At 37.1% G+C, this 21,860-nt stretch overlaps 1 protein-coding gene across 1 annotated transcript in view; it reads left to right on the top strand.

Moving 5' to 3' along the window:
* Window positions 1-7,440: 7,440 nt before the first annotated feature.
* The window catches only part of LOC138315207 (uncharacterized), a 40,240-nt gene continuing 25,820 nt past the window's right edge, over window positions 7,441-21,860 (top strand). Inside the window, 8 exon segments of the mRNA XM_069256056.1 lie at window positions 7,441-9,989; window positions 11,367-11,503; window positions 15,338-15,434; window positions 16,809-16,902; window positions 17,383-17,678; window positions 17,949-18,122; window positions 19,067-19,163; window positions 20,214-20,306. Of these exon segments, the coding sequence (XP_069112157.1) occupies window positions 7,502-9,989; window positions 11,367-11,503; window positions 15,338-15,434; window positions 16,809-16,902; window positions 17,383-17,678; window positions 17,949-18,122; window positions 19,067-19,163; window positions 20,214-20,306 (3,476 nt within the window). The 5' untranslated portion in view covers window positions 7,441-7,501.

The following is a 21,860-nucleotide window of genomic DNA, read 5'->3' on the forward strand; positions in this document are numbered from 1 at the left end:
TCTCAAATAGATTTTCTCAGATAGATTTTTGGAAAGAGGAGTTCATACCATGAAAGAAAATGAAAGAAAAACTTATGTCCGTGTGCTCGTTTTTGAGCCATTGTCACTCAAAGATGCCTAGTTGACAAAATATTGGATTTTATGGGAATTTTACCGTTTTGACCATATACACAAGAGATTAAAACCATAATTTTCTAATGAGGTGTTTGATATGTATTAATGTTTGTAAAATATATTTTCCAGTAGTCTTCTTTTAAAATATACCAGTTTTGATTAATAAGACTAATATTTTTTCTTAGAATAACAACATATGCTGCCACCTTCCCCTTAATTTTGAGCTACAAAATGACCATTTTAGTCATTTTTGCCAAATCTAACCTTTTATAGAAAAAGGTCTGGTATTAAACTTTTGTTTATATTTTGCATATTAATAGGAAAAGGGCTGTTCTTTCAAAATCAGGCAGAAAAATGGGGGGTTCGTGTGCTTACTTTTTTCCCCACTTGAATACTTGTTATTTTTCAGTATTTTAGAGTAAAAAATAAAAGTGCTCAAATTACCATTAAATGTAAAAAAAATAAAGTGAAAAAAGTGAATCATTTCACACATTAATGCTCAATATTTTAATTACCACGAACCAAGTAAAGATTTAGAGCAAAAATTAGCTCGACACAGCTTAAAATGCTGGTGCAGTGATGATTTAAGTAAAAACAATTTCAGTAAAAAATGGTAAAACTTTGGCTCTACTCAAAGGGAAAGAAGACACAATTTCACAATGGTCGCCAAATGGGCCATTTCTTAAAAACCCCACATAAAACAAAATCTGCTAATTTTTTGACAAAATTTGCAACTGGCAACTTGCTAAAGATATTGATAAATTGAAAATCTCATAACTTCTTTGATCTTTGTCGAAACGAGATTTCAACGGGACTGAACCATCAGAAGAATACATCCTTAACCAACTATGTCCCTTGTCAACCTTGCCATAAACTCATCCACAACCCCACATTGCAACCTTTTCCGTCTTCACATTCCGCCTTGCCGAAAACACACCCACATCCGCACATTTCTTATCATCTTCCAACCATCTGCCTTGCATAACCCCGTTATATCAATGTGTCTAGCTGGTAATATTTAACAACTGACTAACCCCGTTATATCAGTATGTCTAGTTGGTAACATTGAACAACTCACTAACAACGCCTTACTAACCCCGTAAAATCAATGTGTCTAGCTGGTAACATTTAAGAACTGACTAACCCCGTAAAATCAATGTGTCTAGTCGATAACATTTAACAACTGACTAACCCCGTAAAATCAATGTGTCTAGTCGATAACATTTAACAACTCACTAACCCCGTAAAATAAATGTGTCTAGTCGACAACATTTAACAACTCACTAACCCCGTAAAATCAATGTGTCTAGCTGGTAACATTTAACAACTGACTAACCCCGTAAAATCAATGTGTCTAGTCGATAACATTTAACAACTCACTAACCCCGTAAAATCAATGTGTCTAGTCGATAACATTTAACAACTCACTAACCCCTTAATATCAATTTGTCTAGCTGGTAACATTTAACAACTCACTAACCCCGTAAAATCAATGTGTCTAGTCGATAACATTTAACAACTCACTAACCCCGTAAAATCAATGTGTCTAGTCGATAACATTTAACAACTCACTAACCCCGTTATATCAATGTGTCTAGCTGGTAACATTTAACAACTGATGATGACTAACCTAGTTATATCATTGTGTCTAGCTGGTAACATTTAACAACTGATGATGACTAACCTAGTTATATCATTGTGTCTAGCTGGTAACATTTAACAACTGACTAACCCCGTAAAATCAATGTGTCTAGTCGATAACATTTAACAACTGACTAACCCCGTAAAATCAATGTGTCTAGTCGATAACATTTAACAACTCACTAACCCCGTAAAATAAATGTGTCTAGTCGATAACATTTAACAACTCACTAACCCCGTAAAATCAATGTGTCTAGCTGGTAACATTTAACAACTGACTAACCCCGTAAAATCAATGTGTCTAGTCGATAACATTTAACAACTCACTAACCCCGTAAAATCAATGTGTCTAGTCGATAACATTTAACAACTCACTAACCCCTTAATATCAATGTGTCTAGCTGGTAACATTTAACAACTCACTAACCCCGTAAAATCAATGTGTCTAGTCGATAACATTTAACAACTGACTAACCCCGTAAAATCAATGTGTCTAGTCGATAACATTTAACAACTCACTAACCCCGTTATATCAATGTGTCTAGCTGGTAACATTTAACAACTGATGATGACTAACCTAGTTATATCATTGTGTCTAGCTGGTAACATTTAACAACTGATGATGACTAACCTAGTTATATCATTGTGTCTAGCTGGTAACACCAGATGAAGCTTTTCAATCCTCGTTATAATAACAGTAATTAATGTTATTTAAAAGTACATTATTTATACTAATGATTGCCTTGCATTTGTTATTACCACATTTAAAGACTTCATATAGGGATTGGATTTCGTTTTTATGTTAACCATGCTTGTATGGAGCAATTCCTCTAAGAATATATTCTATGGGGCGCGTTAGCGCCCCATATTGAATATATTCTTAGATGAATTGCTCCATACAAGCATGGTTAACATAAAAACGATATCCAATCCCTATATTTACACTCACACGACTTTTTATTTATATTTTATGCAATAAAATCGTCATTTGAAAGTGACGTATTTATTCAATAAAAGTCGGTCAAAAGTGGGAGGAGCTTACTCAATTGAACAGCGAATGATGACGCTTCACGTAAGGTAGAATTATTCATCCGCGACGACAAAAAAGTTCAATATTTTAGTGTAAAATAAACATGACAAACAAAGTAAATTTCAGAGATAATTTTATTTAATCAGATCAGAACTTTAATATATTCAATTTTGCTGAAAGTTAATATATAGCGTAATAACATAAAGAATTTGTACACGGACACATGTGTGAACTCGGTGACCGTTATTGTGCAGCGAGGCGAACCTGACGCACGCTTACACACTTTAGTTTGCCCAAGTTGTCAAAACACCGATTTTCAAGTAGCTCAATGAGTTTGAGATGTCGTCTGACTTGACGGTATTACATCCTTGGGAGCCATGTGATTATATAATCTACGCTTAGATCCATATCGCCATCGATAGATGAAACAAATTCACTTGTGTTCGATGGATACAATGTATTTGTGGTGACGCGGAACTGTCAACACGTGGATTATTAGCGGTGCATGTTTTATAATACACATGATTAAATACTCAAAGAACAAAGACAAGAGGATATGTTTATAACTGACCTCTATCAGAGGGTCTCACACCCGTCCACCCCAAAGGCTCGATCGTAGGACGAGCATAGGCACAGAGGTAATGTTTACATTTGACACCCATCATTTTTAACAAAAATGAAAGCACGTCGCCCCGGTCGGGATATTTTTCCGTTTCTTTATACAATTGTTAATTTAAAAATTGTTTGAATCATATATAAATATAAAACATGTATATATTGTTTACATTTTTCCAAAATTCTATGAAAAACAACAATATACACGTAATGTTTCGTCAAAATGTAAACAAAGCCATGTGTTTCTTTAAAAAAAAAAGTAGTCCTTTTACGTTGCACAGAACATTTCCTTACGCAAGTTCAAAGTTCAATGTTACCATGCAGTTATGGTAAACAAAATCGGCTAGTATTAGCGTATAGTGACCAAGCCTAGCAAGTGTAAATATATAAATATATATGTCTTCTACTCTCGTGATCTATTGTTTGTGTATACGATGCTTTGTTTTGTAGGTATGGAAGCCCTGTAGGTATGGAAGAAACCCTGGGTAACACACTGAAACCTACGAGGGTAAAAGGTATGGAAGCCCTGGGTAACACACTGAAAACCTACGAGGGTAAATGTATGGAAGCCCTGGGTAACACACTGAAAACCTACGAAGGGTAAAGGTATGGAAGCCCTGGGTAACACACTGAAAACCTACGAGGGTAAAGGTATGGAAGCCCTGGGTAACACACTGAAAACCTACGAGGGTAAAGGTATGGAAGCCCTGGGTAACACACTGAAAACCTACGAGGGTAAAGGTATGGAAGCCCTGGGTAACACACTGAAAACCTACGAGGGTAAAGGTATGGAAGCCCTGGGTAACACACTGAAAACCTACGAGGGTAAAGGTATGGAAGCCCTGGGTAACACACTGAAAACCTACGAAGGTAAAGGTATGGAAGCCCTGGGTAACACACTGAAAACCTACGAGGGTAAAGGTATGGAAGCCCTGGTAACACACTGAAAACCTACGAGGGTAAAGGTATGGAAGCCCTGGGTAACACACTGAAAACCTACGAGGGTAAAGGTATGGAAGCCCTGGGTAACACACTGAAAACCTACGAGGGTAAAGGTATGGAAGCCCTGGGTAACACACTGAAAACCTACGAGGGTAAAGGTATGGAACCTGGGTAACACACTGAAATACGAGGGTAAAGGTATGGAAGCCCTGGGTAACACACTGAAAACCTACGAGGGTAAAGGTATGGAAGCCCTGGGTAACACACTGAAAACCTACGAGGGTAAAGGTATGGAAGCCCTGGGTAACACACTGAAAACCTACGAGGGTAAAGGTATGGAAGCCCTGGGTAACACACTGAAAACCTACGAGGGTAAAGGTATGGAAGCCCTGGGTAACACACTGAAAACCTACGAGGGTAAAGGTATGGAAGCCCTGGGTAACACACTGAAAACCTACGAGGGTAAAGGTATGGAAGCCCTGGGTAACACACTGAAAACCTACGAGGGTAAAGGTATGGAAGCCCTGGGTAACACACTGAAAACCTACGAGGGTAAAGGTATGGAAGCCCTGGGTAACACACTGAAAACCTACGAGGGTAAAGGTATGGAAGCCCTGGGTAACACACTGAAAACCTACGAGGGTAAAGGTATGGAAGCCCTGGGTAACACACTGAAAACCTACGAGGGTAAAGGTATGGAAGCCCTGGGTAACACACTGAAAACCTACGAGGGTAAAGGTATGGAAGCCCTGGGTAACACACTGAAAACCTACGAGGGTAAAGGTATGGAAGCCCTGGGTAACACACTGAAAACCTACGAGGGTAAAGGTATGGAAGCCCTGGGTAACACACTGAAAACCTACGAGGGTAAAGGTATGGAAGCCCTGGGTAACACACACTGAAAATCTACGAGGGTAAAGGTATGGAAGCCCTGGGTAACACACTGAAAACCTACGAGGGTAAAGGTATGGAAGCCCTGGGTAACACACTGAAAACCTACGAGGGTAACGGTATGGAAGCCCTGGGTAACACACTGAAAACCTACGAGGGTAAAGGTATGGAAGCCCTGGGTAACACACTGAAAACCTACGAGGGTAAAGGTATGGAAGCCCTGGGTAACACACTGAAAATCTACGAGGGTAAAGGTATGGAAGCCCTGGGTAACACACTGAAAACCTACGAGGGTAAAGGTATGGAAGCCCTGGGTAACACACTGAAAACCTACGAGGGTAAAGGTATGGAAGCCCTGGGTAACACACTGAAAACCTACGAGGGTAAAGGTATGGAAGCCCTGGGTAACACACTGAAAACCTACGAAGGTAAAGGTATGGAAGCCCTGGGTAACACACTGAAAACCTACGAGGGTAAAGGTATGGAAGCCCTGGGTAACACACTGAAAATCTACGAGGGTAAAGGTATGGAAGCCCTGGGTAACACACTGAAAATCTACGAGGGTAAAGCTATGGAAGCCCTGGGTAACACACTGAAAATCTACGAGGGTAAAGGTATGGAAGCCCTGGGTAACACACTGAAAATCTACGAGGGTAAAGGTATGGAAGCCCTGGGTAACACACTGAAAACCTACGAGGGTAAAGGTATGGAAGCCCTGGGTAACACACTGAAAACCTACGAGGGTAAAGGTATGGAAGCCCTGGGTAACACACTGAAAACCTACGAGGGTAAAGGTATGGAAGCCCTGGGTAACCACACTGAAAACCTACGAGGGTAAAGGTATGGAAGCCCTTGGTAACACACTGAAAACCTATGAGGGTAAAGGTATGGAAGCCCTTGGTAACACACTGAAAATCTACGAGGGTATAGGTATGGAAGCCCTGGGTAACACACTGAAAACCTACGAGGGTAAAGCTATGGAAGCCCTGGGTAACACACTGAAAATCTACGAGGGTAAAGCTATGGAAGCCCTGGGTAACACACTGAAAATCTACGAGGGTAAAGCTATGGAAGCCCTGGATAACACAATGAAAATCTACGAGGGTATAGGTATGGAAGCCCTGGGTAACACACTGAAAACCTACGAGGGTAAAGCTATGGAAGCCCTTGGTAACACACTGAAAACCTACGAGGGTAAAGGTATGGAAGCCCTGGGTAACACACTGAAAATCTACGAGGGTATAGGTATGGAAGCCCTGGGTAACACACTGAAAACCTACGAGGGTAAAGGTATGGAAGACATACCCAGCCTGACACACGTATTGGCGAAAACAAACCATTATACTAAATCCGTAAAATGACGTATTAAATATCTAACATAAAAAGCTCACATCCATAGAAAAAAATGACAGGATTAGCGACAAAGCACCGATACCGTATACACGATGAAGCCCAAACGCTTTTGGCATTATAACATGATATAGTAAATGCTATGCGCATATAATGTGCTACAAAGTGTGTATCATTTAAAAGAACACACCTAAGAGTGTCTCTATACTCAGTGTTCTGTGGACTATTACACTATGACACATTGGGTAATTGTGCTTCTATTGTTAACATTGTAAGTCTCTCCTAATGGCTGTACAATTTGAACCTTGATGCATTATTTTTCTAGCGGCAATATCAGAAGTAAGAATCATACCCATTAATGGTTAATTACATTATCGCTAATTCCATATGTACTTACTATGGTTGCAATGACCTAAACTCACGGTGTGTAACATATGACACGCAAGAATTAAGCTAAAAAAATAATGCATTAAAATATGGCCCCACTCCTGTAGAGGATAACAAAAATATATAATTTATTTACAAATAAATAATACTATAAAAAACAACAGACAAACAAACAAATCTGGAAAATATTTTGAATTACAACCATTTCATCATTTTTAATTAAAAAATTACGTATCTCAAATCCTAGAATATTTCCTAGACCAAATGCCATTTCATAATGTAAACGCAATACTTCCATTTGACAATAAAGTTAAGATTTATTTATTGTTTTTTAACATACCGATGTACCTGTATCGGGCTATATCATGATAAATGCTAACGGCGTAGATCATTGCTACCGAGTAGGCAATACAAAGTGTGCAGTATTATACCCCGTGAATGAACGTGGTCACATGTTCAAACTTTGTGCGACCTTTCTGCCAATCAATAAGGAACCATTCTAAAGGACGTACAACTAAGGCATTGGACGCCATGACGAAATTCGCGGTGGTGGCTGTGGTGCTTGTTATTATACACGGTACTGTTAACGTTGACGGAGTAACCTCTACAACTACCACAACAACTACAGAAAAGGTAACAGTATCCGCAACTACCAATCCCCGGTCGGTGCGAGGATGGATTCAGTTTTTAAACCAAGCCATGAGACTACTGCCGAGTTCTATGCCTCTAGAAGACCTGTTAGGTAAAGTGGCGATACCCCCGTCACTGGACGCCACCATGTTCGGGTTTGCTTTAAAAAGTCTAAATATAAGTGTACCGAACACTGTAGAACTCAACAACCTCTTGGTGGTCCTTACAAACTTCCTAAAGATAGTGGATTGGGGCTCTTCGCAATTTCCGAACGGTACAATACGTGATCTTGACAATTTTATATCAACGACGGACGAGCAAAGCATGGGAGCATTACTTCAAAGTTTGAACGTAGAATTACTAACCGATGCACAGTTTCGTGATGCTCCGGAAATCCTAACAGATCTAATAAGATCAGTAGTTATAAATGGACAACCTAAAACTACAAGCTTAAGTACAAGTCAGTCAACGCCTTCTCCGACACCAATGGATCTAGGATGGCCGGAATTCTTAGAGAGAAGTTTGGTTTTATTCCCCAAATCGATGACGTTAGACGACCTATTGCACTCATTGGAAATGATTCCAACACTTGACGAACAAACATTCACACAACTGCTTCAAAGTCTCAAAATCAATATACCAAGTTCCTCCGCATTTCAGAATACACTGAAAGCCCTCGGAGGTCTTTTGAAAGTAGTAACTTGGGGATCTTCACAGCTCCCGGGCGGTACTGCAGGCGATTTAGTCAAAATTATATCGGCTATGGACGATACCAGCAAAGACCAACTGATACAAAGTTTGAACGTAGATCCCTTGAGCACTGTACAATTTGCGGATGCATTAACAATTTTGATAGATGTAGCGGAGGCTAATGGATTCGTTGGAAATGGCGGAAATAGTGGGAATGGCAATGCAGACAACAGTGGAAATGGTGGGAATAATAGTTCCGGTGGAAACGACGGAAATGGGAATAGCCTACCTCCAAGTGGGGATGTAAGCTTAATAATATCCACAACTACTCATCAACCATCTGTGCGAGGCTGGCTTCAGTTTTTAAACCAATCCATGAGACTGCTGCCGAGTTCTATGCCTCTAGAAGACCTGTTAGGTACCATGAAAATGCCTCCTTCACTGAATGCCGCCATGTTCGGGGCTGTTCTACAAAGTCTAAATATAAGTGTACCGAACTCTGTAGAACTCAACAACCTGTTGGTGGTCCTTACAAACTTCTTAAAAATAGTGGATTGGGGCTCTACGCAATTTCCGAACGGTACAATACGTGATCTTGACAATTTTATATCAACGACGGACGAGCAAAGCATGGGAGCATTACTACAAAGTTTGAACGTAGAATTACTAACCGATGCACAGTTTCGTGATGCTCCGAAAATCCTAACAGATCTGATAACATCAGTAGCTATTAATGGACAACCTACAACTACAAGCATAAGTACAAGTCAGTCAACGCCTTCTCCGACACCGATGGATCTAGGATGGCCGGAATTCCTAGAAAAAAGTTTGGTTTTATTCCCGAAATCAATGACGTTGGACGAACTTCTTTACACATTGGAAATGCTCCCAACGCTTGACGAACAAACATTCGCACAAGTGCTTCAAAGTCTCAAAATTGACATACCAAGTTCCTCCGCAATTCAGAATACACTGGAAGTCCTCAGAGGTCTTTTGAAAGTAGTAACTTGGGGATCTTCACAACTCCCGGGCGGTACTGCAGGCGATTTATCCAACCTTATATCGGCTATGGACGATACCAGCAAAAACCAACTGATACAAAGTTTGAATGTGGACCCCTTGAATTCTGTACAATTTGCGGATGCATTGTCAGTTTTGGAAGACATAGCGGAGGCTAATGGATCCGGTGGAAATGGTGGGAATAGTGGGAATGGTAATACAGACGGAAACGGGAATACCCTACCTCCTGGTGCCGATTTAAACAGTATTCTCACGATTATATCTATGATGGACCCACAGGAACTTCAGTCCTTACTCCAAAATATGAATATTAGTTTGGACTCTATGGGAGTAAATGAACTGTTATCTGTTGTTAAAACCCTACAGACGTCATTTTCTAATGGAAGCATTCCTATACCAAACGGTAACATTAATGAGGCGCTTAATATGATGGCAGATATTGACTTACAAAATATCACAATGTTTCTCCAAAATCTGAATATCGATGGACTTGACCCAGCAGAACTGAACAATGCGTTGTCTTACATTCAAGCTATTCAGGGTTCCACTACTGGCGGTAATTCTGCAGAAACAAACTTGATAAACAATGTGAATTTAGCCATGCTAAGCGCTACCTGCAGTGCTGACATTCAAGTTATTATTTCGGAAGCTATTGGACAAAGACAATGGGCCCTCCGACGTAAGTTTTACAACGAACACTGATCATGATAAACCATAACTTTAGGAAAAAACAATTTAATTGGAATTTAAATTTCCCGTTGAAATCAACAAACGAAATAATTACTGGTAAAAAAGAAAAATTTCGTCCTTGAAAACTTCAAACGAAACAATAAAATTTTAACCATTAATCAGTGGAAGCACCTCAATAGACAATGTTGTAATAGTCGCTAGTTTTATTCCCCCCGCTGCCAGGTTCCCTGTAATGGTCAGGAATTCAACATGATGTGATAATTTAAACATTCATAATATTTAGCTAAAATATGCTCCAACGCCGACAGAGCATAAATGACACCCATTATTTAAACAATAATTGGTGTTTAATCGTGTATATATGTCTAATTAACTAAAAAAATAATTTAGAATAATTAATTTTGGCTTCGGTGCATGCACAAACCTGCATTCTATTGAGGACAGTATGCAATAGATTTTTTCGTGATGCAATCAATTATTTTTGCTATTTTATCTTAAAGTAAAATTAGAAGCTCAAACTTTTCACTGGTTGTAATGGTGTAAAGAAAGTAGCATTTTAACTGAAGAAAAACACTAAATCGACTGCTCCTGTTTTTGAAAGAGAAAAAAATCATTTGTCGGCGGTAGAGCATCTTCAAACATACCTGCTTTAACGTCAGAGAGGTGTAGTGACTTTCCGCCTATGATGGTCCAAACAGTCCTCAATTTTGTTTGGTTTGTTAGGTGTAACGTTACTAGGGTCATTTAAGGACGGAATTTATGTATGTTTTAGGAGGCTGTAGCATATTCGTGTTTTGTCTCCTTGTATATATGAATCTTTTAAAACATCGAAATAATGTGATGACTTATCTACCGGCATTAAGAAAATTCCTTCTGGCAAATAAGATCATTCATATGTTAGATAACAAGAGTAAAACCTCATGTAATGATACATAAGTCTTAAAATAGAACTACATGTAGTAATAACAACAGGACAATTGTCAAGGTTAAGGTCGTGGTATCCTGTTAAACACTTTTCAAGCGTACAGCGGCGTCATTTCTCCGCGTATGTACTTCCATTGAAATCCCATTACAAAACCTTTAAAAAGTCTGAGTTTCAGAGTTACCAGGTCAACGTCTCTGTTTCATTTCCTCTAACATATTTAGTCAATTGCTGCATCACAGAAAGGTTTGAGGATGTACCGGAGGCACTTGTATGACTTAGGAATACTTATAGTTGTTTAGTGTACATAACACTTAACCTATAGGTATTGAGTTTGAAGCACGTCAAACTGTCGAAACAAAACATAAAATAATGAGCTGAAACTGAAACAGAGTGTCCTCAGAAATAACCACTAACTTCTTTATTGCTCTGTCTATTTTGCAGTGATTGATTCATGGGCAAAACCACCCTCTGGTATCATGGATTTTAACGTCCTATGGCATGGATCGTATGATCAGTGCCGATCTATCAATTCGGACGCCGAGGCGGGATCTCCTTTCAAGGTCCAATATTGTGTGTCAGTAAGTACTTTCGTCTACAGTGAAGCCCGACAAGACCGACTCTGTACGACCGAATAAATGTGTCGGATAAGGCAGGTGTCGGTAAAGTCAGTGTTGGTAATAGCTGACAAATATAGCAACATCGAATCATGTATGTAATCGCAAATGATTGACACAAACACTACGTTATACAGTGGTTATATATTTACAAACTGCAAATGTCGGCATTGCGATGTCAATGTTTTGACTGGTTCTGATATACAGTATGTCAACAATGTCGACTTTCACCGTATATATCGATAGAGTCACTATCATTACATATAATTGCTGTAACAGAACCATGGTTATTTTCAAATCACCGACCTGTACAAGCATATAAATATGTTGTAAGACGACTATCTATCTTTTCAATGATAAATTGATTGAACTCTTTCATCATATAAGGTAACTGCGGTTATATAGTTGTATGTATATGTAACCATGGTCAATACTAGCCGCAATATACCGCTCGGCTAGAGAGACCTTCTCTTTAGCTCGATCCGTTAAGCGTCAGACAAATAATCCAGAGGTCCCGAGTTCGATCCTTAGCAGAGGCAGGTATTAAATTTATTGTAAATCCTGCACCCTATTACATATATTTAGATAAAACCTATAGAAGTCGCATTATTATTACTTATATCTGTAGACCACCATTTGTCTCCTTGGTTTCACAATGTATATTCATTTCACTGTTAATGTAAGTATCATTCGCAATACTTCAAAAATCCTTTTAAACTTTAAGTTAACTTTATGAAATTAAAACTTATGCGTTATATGGATTACTATTATCAAAATATTGATAACGTTTGATGGTGAATAACATCTTTGAAGATCTAATTGGTTCATGAACATGCAGTTACGGCACATACGTGGTATTTAACTTTAAGGCAAACACATTACAATTGTGAAAAAATAGTTCAGTTATATTTGAAGCCAAAGATAAAATTCAAACAAAGATACTAAAAGAACATCATGAGTGATAACTTAGAATTGACGCCCATATGAGAAAACTAAATTATAGTTATACACCAGTAAGCACAAATTGACGCTCATATGAGAAAACTAAGTTATCGCTATACACAAGTAAGTACAAGTTGGCGCCCATATGAGAAAACTAAATTATCGTTATAAACTAGTTAGTACAATTTGACGCACATTTGAGAAAACTAAATTATCATTATACACCAGTAAATACAAATTGGCGCCCATATGAGAAAACGAAATAATTGTTATACACCAGTAAGTACAATTTGACGCACATATGAGAAAACTAAGTTATTGTTATACACCAGTAAACACAAATTGACGCCTATATGAGAAAACTAAATTATCGTTATACACAAGTACAAATTGACGCCCATATGAGAAAACTAAATTATCGTTATACACAAGTAAGTACAAATTGGCGCCCATATGAGAAAACTAAGTTATCGTTATACAACAGTAAGTACAAATTGGCGCCCATATTAGAAAACTAAGTTATCGTTATATACAAGTACAAATTGACGCCCATATGAGAAAACTAAATTATCATTATACACAAGTAAAAATTGATGCCCATATGAGAAAACGAAATTATCGTTATATACAGGCAAGTACAAATTGACGCTAATATGAAAAAAAATAAATTATCGTTCTAAATCAGTAAGTACGAATTGATATCCATATGAAAAAAAACTAAATTATCGTTATACATCAGTAAAATACAAATTGGCGCCCATATGAGAAAACTAAATTATCGCTATAAAAACCTGTTAGTACAATTTGACGCACATATGATCAAACTTTAATATCGTTACACACCAGTAAATGCAAATTGACGCCCTTATGAGAAAACTAAATTATCGCTATAAACTTGTTAGTACAATTTGACGCCCAAATGATCAAACTAAATTATCGCTATAAAAAACTTTTAGTACAATTTGACGCACATATGATCAAACTTTAATATCGTTATACACCAGTAAATACAAATTGACGCCCTATGAGAAAACCTTAATATCGTTATACACCAGTAAATACAAATTGACGCCCTATGAGAAAACTAAATTATCGCTATAAAAACCTGTTAGTACAATTTGACGCACATATGATCAAACTTTAATATCGTTACACACCAGTAAATACAAATTGACGCACATATGATCAAACTTTAATATCGTTATACACCAGTAAATGCAAATTGACGCCCTTATGAGAAAACTAAATGATCGCTATAAACTTGTTAGTACAATTTGACGCCCAAATGATCAAACTAAATTATCGCTATAAAAACTGTTAGTACAATTTGACGCACATATGATCAAACTTTAATATCGTTATACACCAGTAAATACAAATTGACGCCCTATGAGAAAACTTTAATATCGTTATACACCAGTAAATACAAATTGACGCCCTATGAGAAAACTAAATTATCGCTATAAAACCTGTTAGTACAATTTGACGCTCATATGATCAAACTTTAATATCGTTACACACCAGTAAATACAAATTGACGCACATATGATCAAACTTTAATATCGTTATACACCAGTAAATGCAAATTGACGCCCTTATGAGAAAACTAAATTATCGCTATAAAAAACTTTTAGTACAATTTGACGCACATATGATCAAACTTTAATATCGTTATACACCAGTAAATACAAATTGACGCCCTATGAGAAAACTTTAATATCGTTATACACCAGTAAATACAAATTGACGCCCGATGAGAAAACTAAATTATCGCTATAAAAACCTGTTAGTACAATTTGACGCACATATGATCAAACTTTAATATCGTTACACACCAGTAAATACAAATTGACGCACATATGATCAAACTTTAATATCGTTATACACCAGTAAATGCAAATTGACGCCCTTATGAGAAAACTAAATTATCGCTATAAACTTGTTAGTACAATTTGACGCCCAAATGATCAAACTAAATTATCGCTATAAAAAACTTTTAGTACAATTTGACGCACATATGATCAAACTTTAATATCGTTATACACCAGTAAATACAAATTGACGCCCTATGAGAAAACTTTAATATCGTTATACACCAGTAAATACAAATTGACGCCCTATGAGAAAACTAAATTATCGCTATAAAAACCTGTTAGTACAATTTGACGCACATATGATCAAACTTTAATATCGTTACACACCAGTAAATACAAATTGACGCACATATGATCAAACTTTAATATCGTTATACACCAGTAAATGCAAATTGACGCCCTTATGAGAAAACTAAATGATCGCTATAAACTTGTTAGTACAATTTGACGCCCAAATGATCAAACTAAATTATCGCTATAAAAACTGTTAGTACAATTTGACGCACATATGATCAAACTTTAATATCGTTATACACCAGTAAATACAAATTGACGCCCTATGAGAAAACTTTAATATCGTTATACACCAGTAAATACAAATTGACGCCCTATGAGAAAACTAAATTATCGCTATAAAAACCTGTTAGTACAATTTGACGCACATATGATCAAACTTTAATATCGTTACACACCAGTAAATACAAATTGACGCACATATGATCAAACTTTAATATCGTTATACACCAGTAAATGCAAATTGACGCCCTTATGAGAAAACTAAATTATCGCTATAAACTTGTTAGTACAATTTGACGCCCAAATGATCAAACTAAATTATCGCTATAAAAAACTGTTAGTACAATTTGACGCACATATGATCAAACTTTAATATCGTTATACACCAGTAAATACAAATTGACGCCCATATGAGAAAACTAAATTATCGTTATACACTAGTTCCTACATTTTGGTATTATTCCAGGGAGTCGCAGCTGATGTCTTTGATCATATACCATTCCTAGGAATGTGTCTTCCCGTCGGGTGTAATGAAGGCGATGTTAGAAATATAACAAACTCAGGTAAGAACTTGTTTTTGTAGTAAATCTTCATTGAAAATATAAAAATAACTTCAGTTATTTTTTTTTAAGTTTTGAGGATTCCTCCTTCAACATACCTTGGCTTGACAGCGTCTCTAATGGTTACAGGTGTATATCAATATGACAACTAATATCTCATTTGTACTTTTTAATGTGATATGTGTTTTAATATTAATATAAAATATCAGTCTAAGCACTAAACACACTTGGGTCTTCATTATTACATTGATGGTATTATACTGAGGTCTTCTGGAATGATTTTGCCACCGGGTAAGTTTATCATATTTATCATTTTAGCAGCCTTTGGTATGGCAAAGACAGATCATAGAACCCAGACACACATTCCTAAGCTACGTAATATCTTATTTATTTCACACAATGTTGTATTGTCAGTCTAAGCACTATTTTTTATAAACTGATGTGTATCTATATTAATACACTATATATTGACTTTGATGTGGGATAGGCGACTTGTAGGTAGGGATGGACCCAACCACTCTCGCTTGTCCCACTCACTTAAGCCATACATGTATTTAAATACATTATATTTACTCACGGAATCACGTGGTGAAATAGGTGCAATATGTTCTTATCTTAATACCTTTATACATGTATGATATATTTTAAAGAGAAAAGTACAATATATTTTATGTAAATAATTTGAAATTGACATTTTTAAGATTAGTCTCTCATAACTCTTTTTTTTTTAAAGATTTGTACCTTTTAATTTTTTAATATGATTGCAAATCTTTGAAGGCGAGACGTTATTAAATTATCTTATCTGATCTTATTGTAAGATTACCCTGACCATACCGCACAGGTGTGCACGGCTATGTACCGACAACAAGCAGGAGATATGGATGATTCAATCTGACAAATCATGAACTGTGTGAAATAAATAAGATGAAACGTAGCGTTAAGTAAGGGTGTTAGGATTCCATGAACTGTCTTTATTCATTTCAATTGCCACTTAAGATGATTTAGATGGCCTACGTAACCATCAACATATATTAATACCAACGATTGATCATATAGATTGGTACCCCTATAACAAGGCTATTTAACTAGATTGGTACCCCCTGTAACAAGGCCATTTAACGAATATGCCCCATGTAATGCTTTTTTTTTCGTAATGATGACACTCTTGTCCAAGTTAGACTGCTTTTTTCAGTGTATTGTTGAAATAATCCATGAATATTCATGGCATTTATTTCATCAATAGCGTTGAGAGAAAGTGAACGGTTTCCCAAATTAACAGCGGTACTCTCATATTTCAAAAGCATGACTAAAGCAGACAATTTTTATCAAAATTGAACTTTGGCGAAACACACATGACACCTTACTTTATTTCTACAGTGTTAAACATGATCCCTCAGTCTGAGCCAGTCGACTTCAACTACGCCCGATGTAAACGGGAGCCTGAGTACGACCCAGTCACCATCGTCGGCATGTAAGGTCCACAACATTTGTATTGAGATGTTCCTTTAGAGATTCCAAACCTAGTAAATAAGATGGACTGCACTAGATATAAATACCAAATCGACCAAAGAGCTAAACGTACGATCGTATTGTCCAGGGTCGTGTTAGATATGAGTTCTGTGTTAAGTAACTACACGTTAGATATGATTGTATTGTCCTGGGCCGTATAAGATATGAGATCTGTGTTAATTAAGATGCGGAAATCTTCGCCCTCTCGAGCAACATTTCAATTTAAAAAATAATATCCGTCTTTATTGTCATGTAATCTAACTAGGTATTTTCATCAGCTACTACATAACTCCTACAGTGAATGAGCGTGTTGCCTGAACCCGGGCGGAACTGTAAACAATTCACAAACTTGTACTGCCATATAACTATTGTATAACGCGGGAGTTTGGTTGATATATTGCTGTATTTTAAACAACAGTAAGCTCCTTCAATTTCATTTCAGATGTGTTTGTTCACTTGTCCTGGCTTTATTGACGTTTGCAACAGTTTATGATATGTATTTCGTAAGTAAAGTTCCTGCGCCTTCGAACCAATCATCAGCGCCTTCGAACCAATCATCAGTGTCTGCGCCAGATGAATCTGTCAGCAAAGCATTTGATAATTTAACATTTATCTCAGTGGAGAGTAAAGACGATGGATGCCAGGCAGAGTTGGAAGAAAAGGTCGGAAACATTAACGCCAAGAACAACTCTACGTTGGAAGATGTTGGCGACATCCAGAAGTCTTCAAAGAATTCAGGTAACTAAATTTTTGGCTTGTCTGAATGTCCATACATACTGCAATATAAGTTGTTTACAGGAAGCCCACAGAAATAGCCAATGATGTATTACCGAAGATGAATTCCATTATTATTTTAATTTTGTGATTTAATAAGTTGCATAATAGTTATAAAATGTAGTTATATCCGGAAGTTTGTAACCAAGCGCTGACTATTAATAGGATCTAAAAAAACTGTCATCTACTAAGAGATGAAAAATAGTATGAACTTGTTATTATGTGTTTCCACAGGTTTAGCTATTAAATTGTTTTTGTGCTTTTCCGCGTGGACAAATGGTCAGAAGCTACTGCGTACAGACCAGCACAAAGACAGCATCAGCGCCATCTGTGGGCTGCGCGTGATTTCTATTTTATGGATCATTTACACACATACACTGTTTGTCAACACTGCAGCAATCAAGAACGGTATGACTTTCTGATATTGTTAATATGCAGAACTTACGGCAATACCTTAAAGGAGCAATGTTTAAATTCTAAAATACTATAAAGATGATAAATTACTAGTATATTGCACATTACTAATGTAGTATGTTACCGAATGGTACGGGCAATGGGCGTAGCTTAAAAATATTTCTGTTTCACAAGGTGAGATATCATGTCCATATATGGAGGATTTTTTTGGAATTTAAGGTCGACCTTAGTGTGTCATTTTGTAGTATCTACATACACAATATGTTAGAGAAAAAACATATTTCCCATGTAATTTCGATACCTTCCAACAAGCTGGGTAAGAGAGGTAAGAGGTCCACCTGAAGTTGTTAGAACTTGTTGAAAGAGATTCTTAAGCAGTAAGACACTTGGATACGAACAACATTTAATGAGATACTTTTTCAACACTACGATATAATGTGCGATCTCATACCGCGTACATATACTTTCACTTAAAAATTTTGTATTTTGTTTGTGTTTACATTAAACAATGCTCAAATCCATTATGACGCTAATTTGTTTATCCAATTACGTCAAACACATATTCCGAATTTGCATATTAGAGAGTTATCTGCACTTGGAGGTAGGTATTGTTTGTGACGTCACGTGTTTGGGAGCGTAACGTCATACGTTTCGGAGAAAACGACGTGAATTGCGCTCACGAAATAATGATGTAAAAATCCATACCTACCCGCAAGGAAGCTAACTCTGTAATATGCAAAGACGGAATAGCAAAGAAAATGTTGGCTTTTAGTTGATATTACTATGATTAAGAAATGAATGGTTTTAGTGATTCTTTCTTCGGGAAAAAGGGTTTCCTTTGTGACACAATCATATATTTGTTAGTGATAACGGATAAACCATCGTTTTTTTCTATCCATAATTCTATATATAATAAAGCGATCGCTCTCGGTTTTCAGTGAACTTGATCTCGTTTTTTGATCAACTCCAGTCGACAGCACTCTCCATGCCTTTGATTAACGGAGCAGTGGCGATAGACACCTTTTTTGTCATAAGGTAAAGCTATGTTCATTGAAAATTAATATCATGACTATTTCACTTGCTTTTAAGTGTAACATTTCATTAGATCCTCAGACCCAAAGGGTCAGGATGACTAGGTCTATTGTTATCATGCATAGTCCGTCTTCGTGCACCGTCCGCTGTGCATAAACTTTCCATTCAAAAAACTTCATCTTAATAACCGAAAGGCCCAAGGGTACTGATATTGGGCCTGTGAAATGGTGAAATGAAGAGCTACCAAGTCTTTCAAATTAATAACCTTGATCGCCATTCAAGGTCACAGGGGTCAAATAGGCTGAAATATTTAGACAATTCTTGTGAATAACTAGTGAAGTCCTAGAGACCTTATATTGGGCCTGTGACATGCTGGGATAAAAGGAAACCAAATTTATTCAAATGAATGACATTGACCTTTAATTATGGTTACAGGGCTCAAATAAGCTGGTAAATTTAAACAACTTCTTGTGGATGACTAAGAGTCCTAGAGATATTAGGCCTGTGGCACGCTGAGATAAAGGAATACTAAGTGAATACAAATGAATGACCTTGACAGCCATGCAAGGTCACAGGGGTAAAAAAGCTGAAATATTTACACGACTTCTTGTGTATAGCTCAGAGGCCTAGAGACCAGATTTTTGCACTTGCAGCACGTTGGCATGATAGGGTACCCTTTTTATTAAGATTAATCCCCTTGACAATTATTTAAGGTCTAATTCATAAAATATATCAGAACCTGAACTTCTTCTATTAAAAGAGTTCCTTGACTTAATTGTTTGTCACTACTATATTCTTTGAGGTGTTGTATTGTTGCATATTCAGATGACCGCTTACCTTTTTCTTGAGGTTACGATATGTTCAGTGAATCTTTTTATTCGTATAAAAATAGAAAATAAACATTTGTTCTTATTTCATTCGGTGTCTTTTTGTCGTCAATTTAACCTACATGTTTCTGGTATTATAATCTGCATTTATTCCTCTCACTGTTATTTTGCTCTTTTATATTGTTAAAACTTACTTCAATTGAGAAATTAATATCTTTATCGACAGTGGTCTGCTGCTATCTTATATGTTGATGAAGGAATTGACAAAGCAAAAAGGGCGTATCAACTGGTTCATGTTCTACTTCTATAGGTTCTGGAGGTAAGTCTGTGGTTCATGATCTACTTCCATAGATACTGGAGGTAAGTCTGTGGTACATGTTCTACTTCCATAGGTTCTGGAGGTAAGTCTGTGGTACATGTTCTACTTCATAGATATAGGTAAGTCTGTGGTACATGTTCTACTGAGGAGTTGTGGATGTACTTCCATAGATCTGGAGGTAAGTCTGTGGTACATGTTCTACTTCCATAGATACTGGAGGTAAGTCTGTGGTACATGTTCTACTTCCATAGATACTAGAGGTAAGTCTGTGGTACATGTTCTACTTCCATAGATACTGGAGGTAAGTCTGTGGTACATGTTCTACTTCCATAGATACTGGAGGTAAGTCTGTGGTTCATGTTCTACTTCCATAGATACTAGAGGTAAGTCTGTGGTACATGTTCTACTTCCATAGATACTAGAGGTAAGTCTGTGGTACATGTTCTACTTCCATAGATACTAGAGGTAAGTCTGTGGTCATGTTCTACTTCATAGTGGTAAGTCTGTGGTACATGTTCTACTTCCATAGATACTGGAGGTAAGTCTGTGGTACATGTTCTACTTCCATAGATACTGGAGGTAAGTCTGTGGTACATGTTCTACTTCCATAGATACTGGAGGTAAGTCTGTGGTACATGTTCTACTTCCATAGATACTAGAGGTAAGTCTGTGGTACATGTTCTACTTCCATAGATACTAGAGGTAAGTCTGTGGTACATGTTCTACTTCCATAGATACTAGAGGTAAGTCTGTGGTACATGTTCTACTTCCATAGATACTGGAGGTAAGTCTGTGGTACATGTTCTACTTCCATAGATACTGGAGGTAAGTCTGTGGTACATGTTCTACTTCATAGATACTGAGGTAAGTCTGTGGTCATGTTCTACTTCCATAGATACTGAGGTAAGTCTGTGGTACATGTTCTACTTCCATAGATACTAGAGGTAAGTCTGTGGTACATGTTCTACTTCCATAGATACTAGAGGTAAGTCTGTGGTACATGTTCTACTTCCATAGATACTAGAGGTAAGTCTGTGGTACATGTTCTACTTCCATAGATACTGGAGGTAAGTCTGTGGTACATGTTCTACTTCCATAGATACTAGAGGTAAGTCTGTGGTACATGTTCTACTTCCATAGATACTGGAGGTAAGTCTGTGGTACATGTTCTACTTCCATAGATACTGGAGGTAAGTTCTGTGGTACATGTTCTACTTCCATAGATACTAGAGGTAAGTCTGTGGTACATGTTCTACTTCCATAGATACTAGAGGTAAGTCTGTGGTACATGTTCTACTTCCATAGATACTAGAGGTAAGTCTGTGGTACATGTTCTACTTCCATAGATACTAGAGGTAAGTCTGTGGTACATGTTCTACTTCCATAGATACTAGAGGTAAGTCTGTGGTACATGTTCTACTTCCATAGATACTGGAGGTAAGTCTGTGGTACATGTTCTACTTCCATAGATACTGGAGGTAAGTCTGTGGTCATGTTCTACTTCCATAGATACTAGAGGTAAGTCTGTGGTACATGTTCTACTTCCATAGATAC

The sequence above is a fragment of the Argopecten irradians genome, chromosome 1, assembly GCF_041381155.1.
Source record: "Argopecten irradians isolate NY chromosome 1, Ai_NY, whole genome shotgun sequence".
NCBI classification, from domain to species: Eukaryota; Metazoa; Mollusca; class Bivalvia; order Pectinida; family Pectinidae; genus Argopecten; species Argopecten irradians.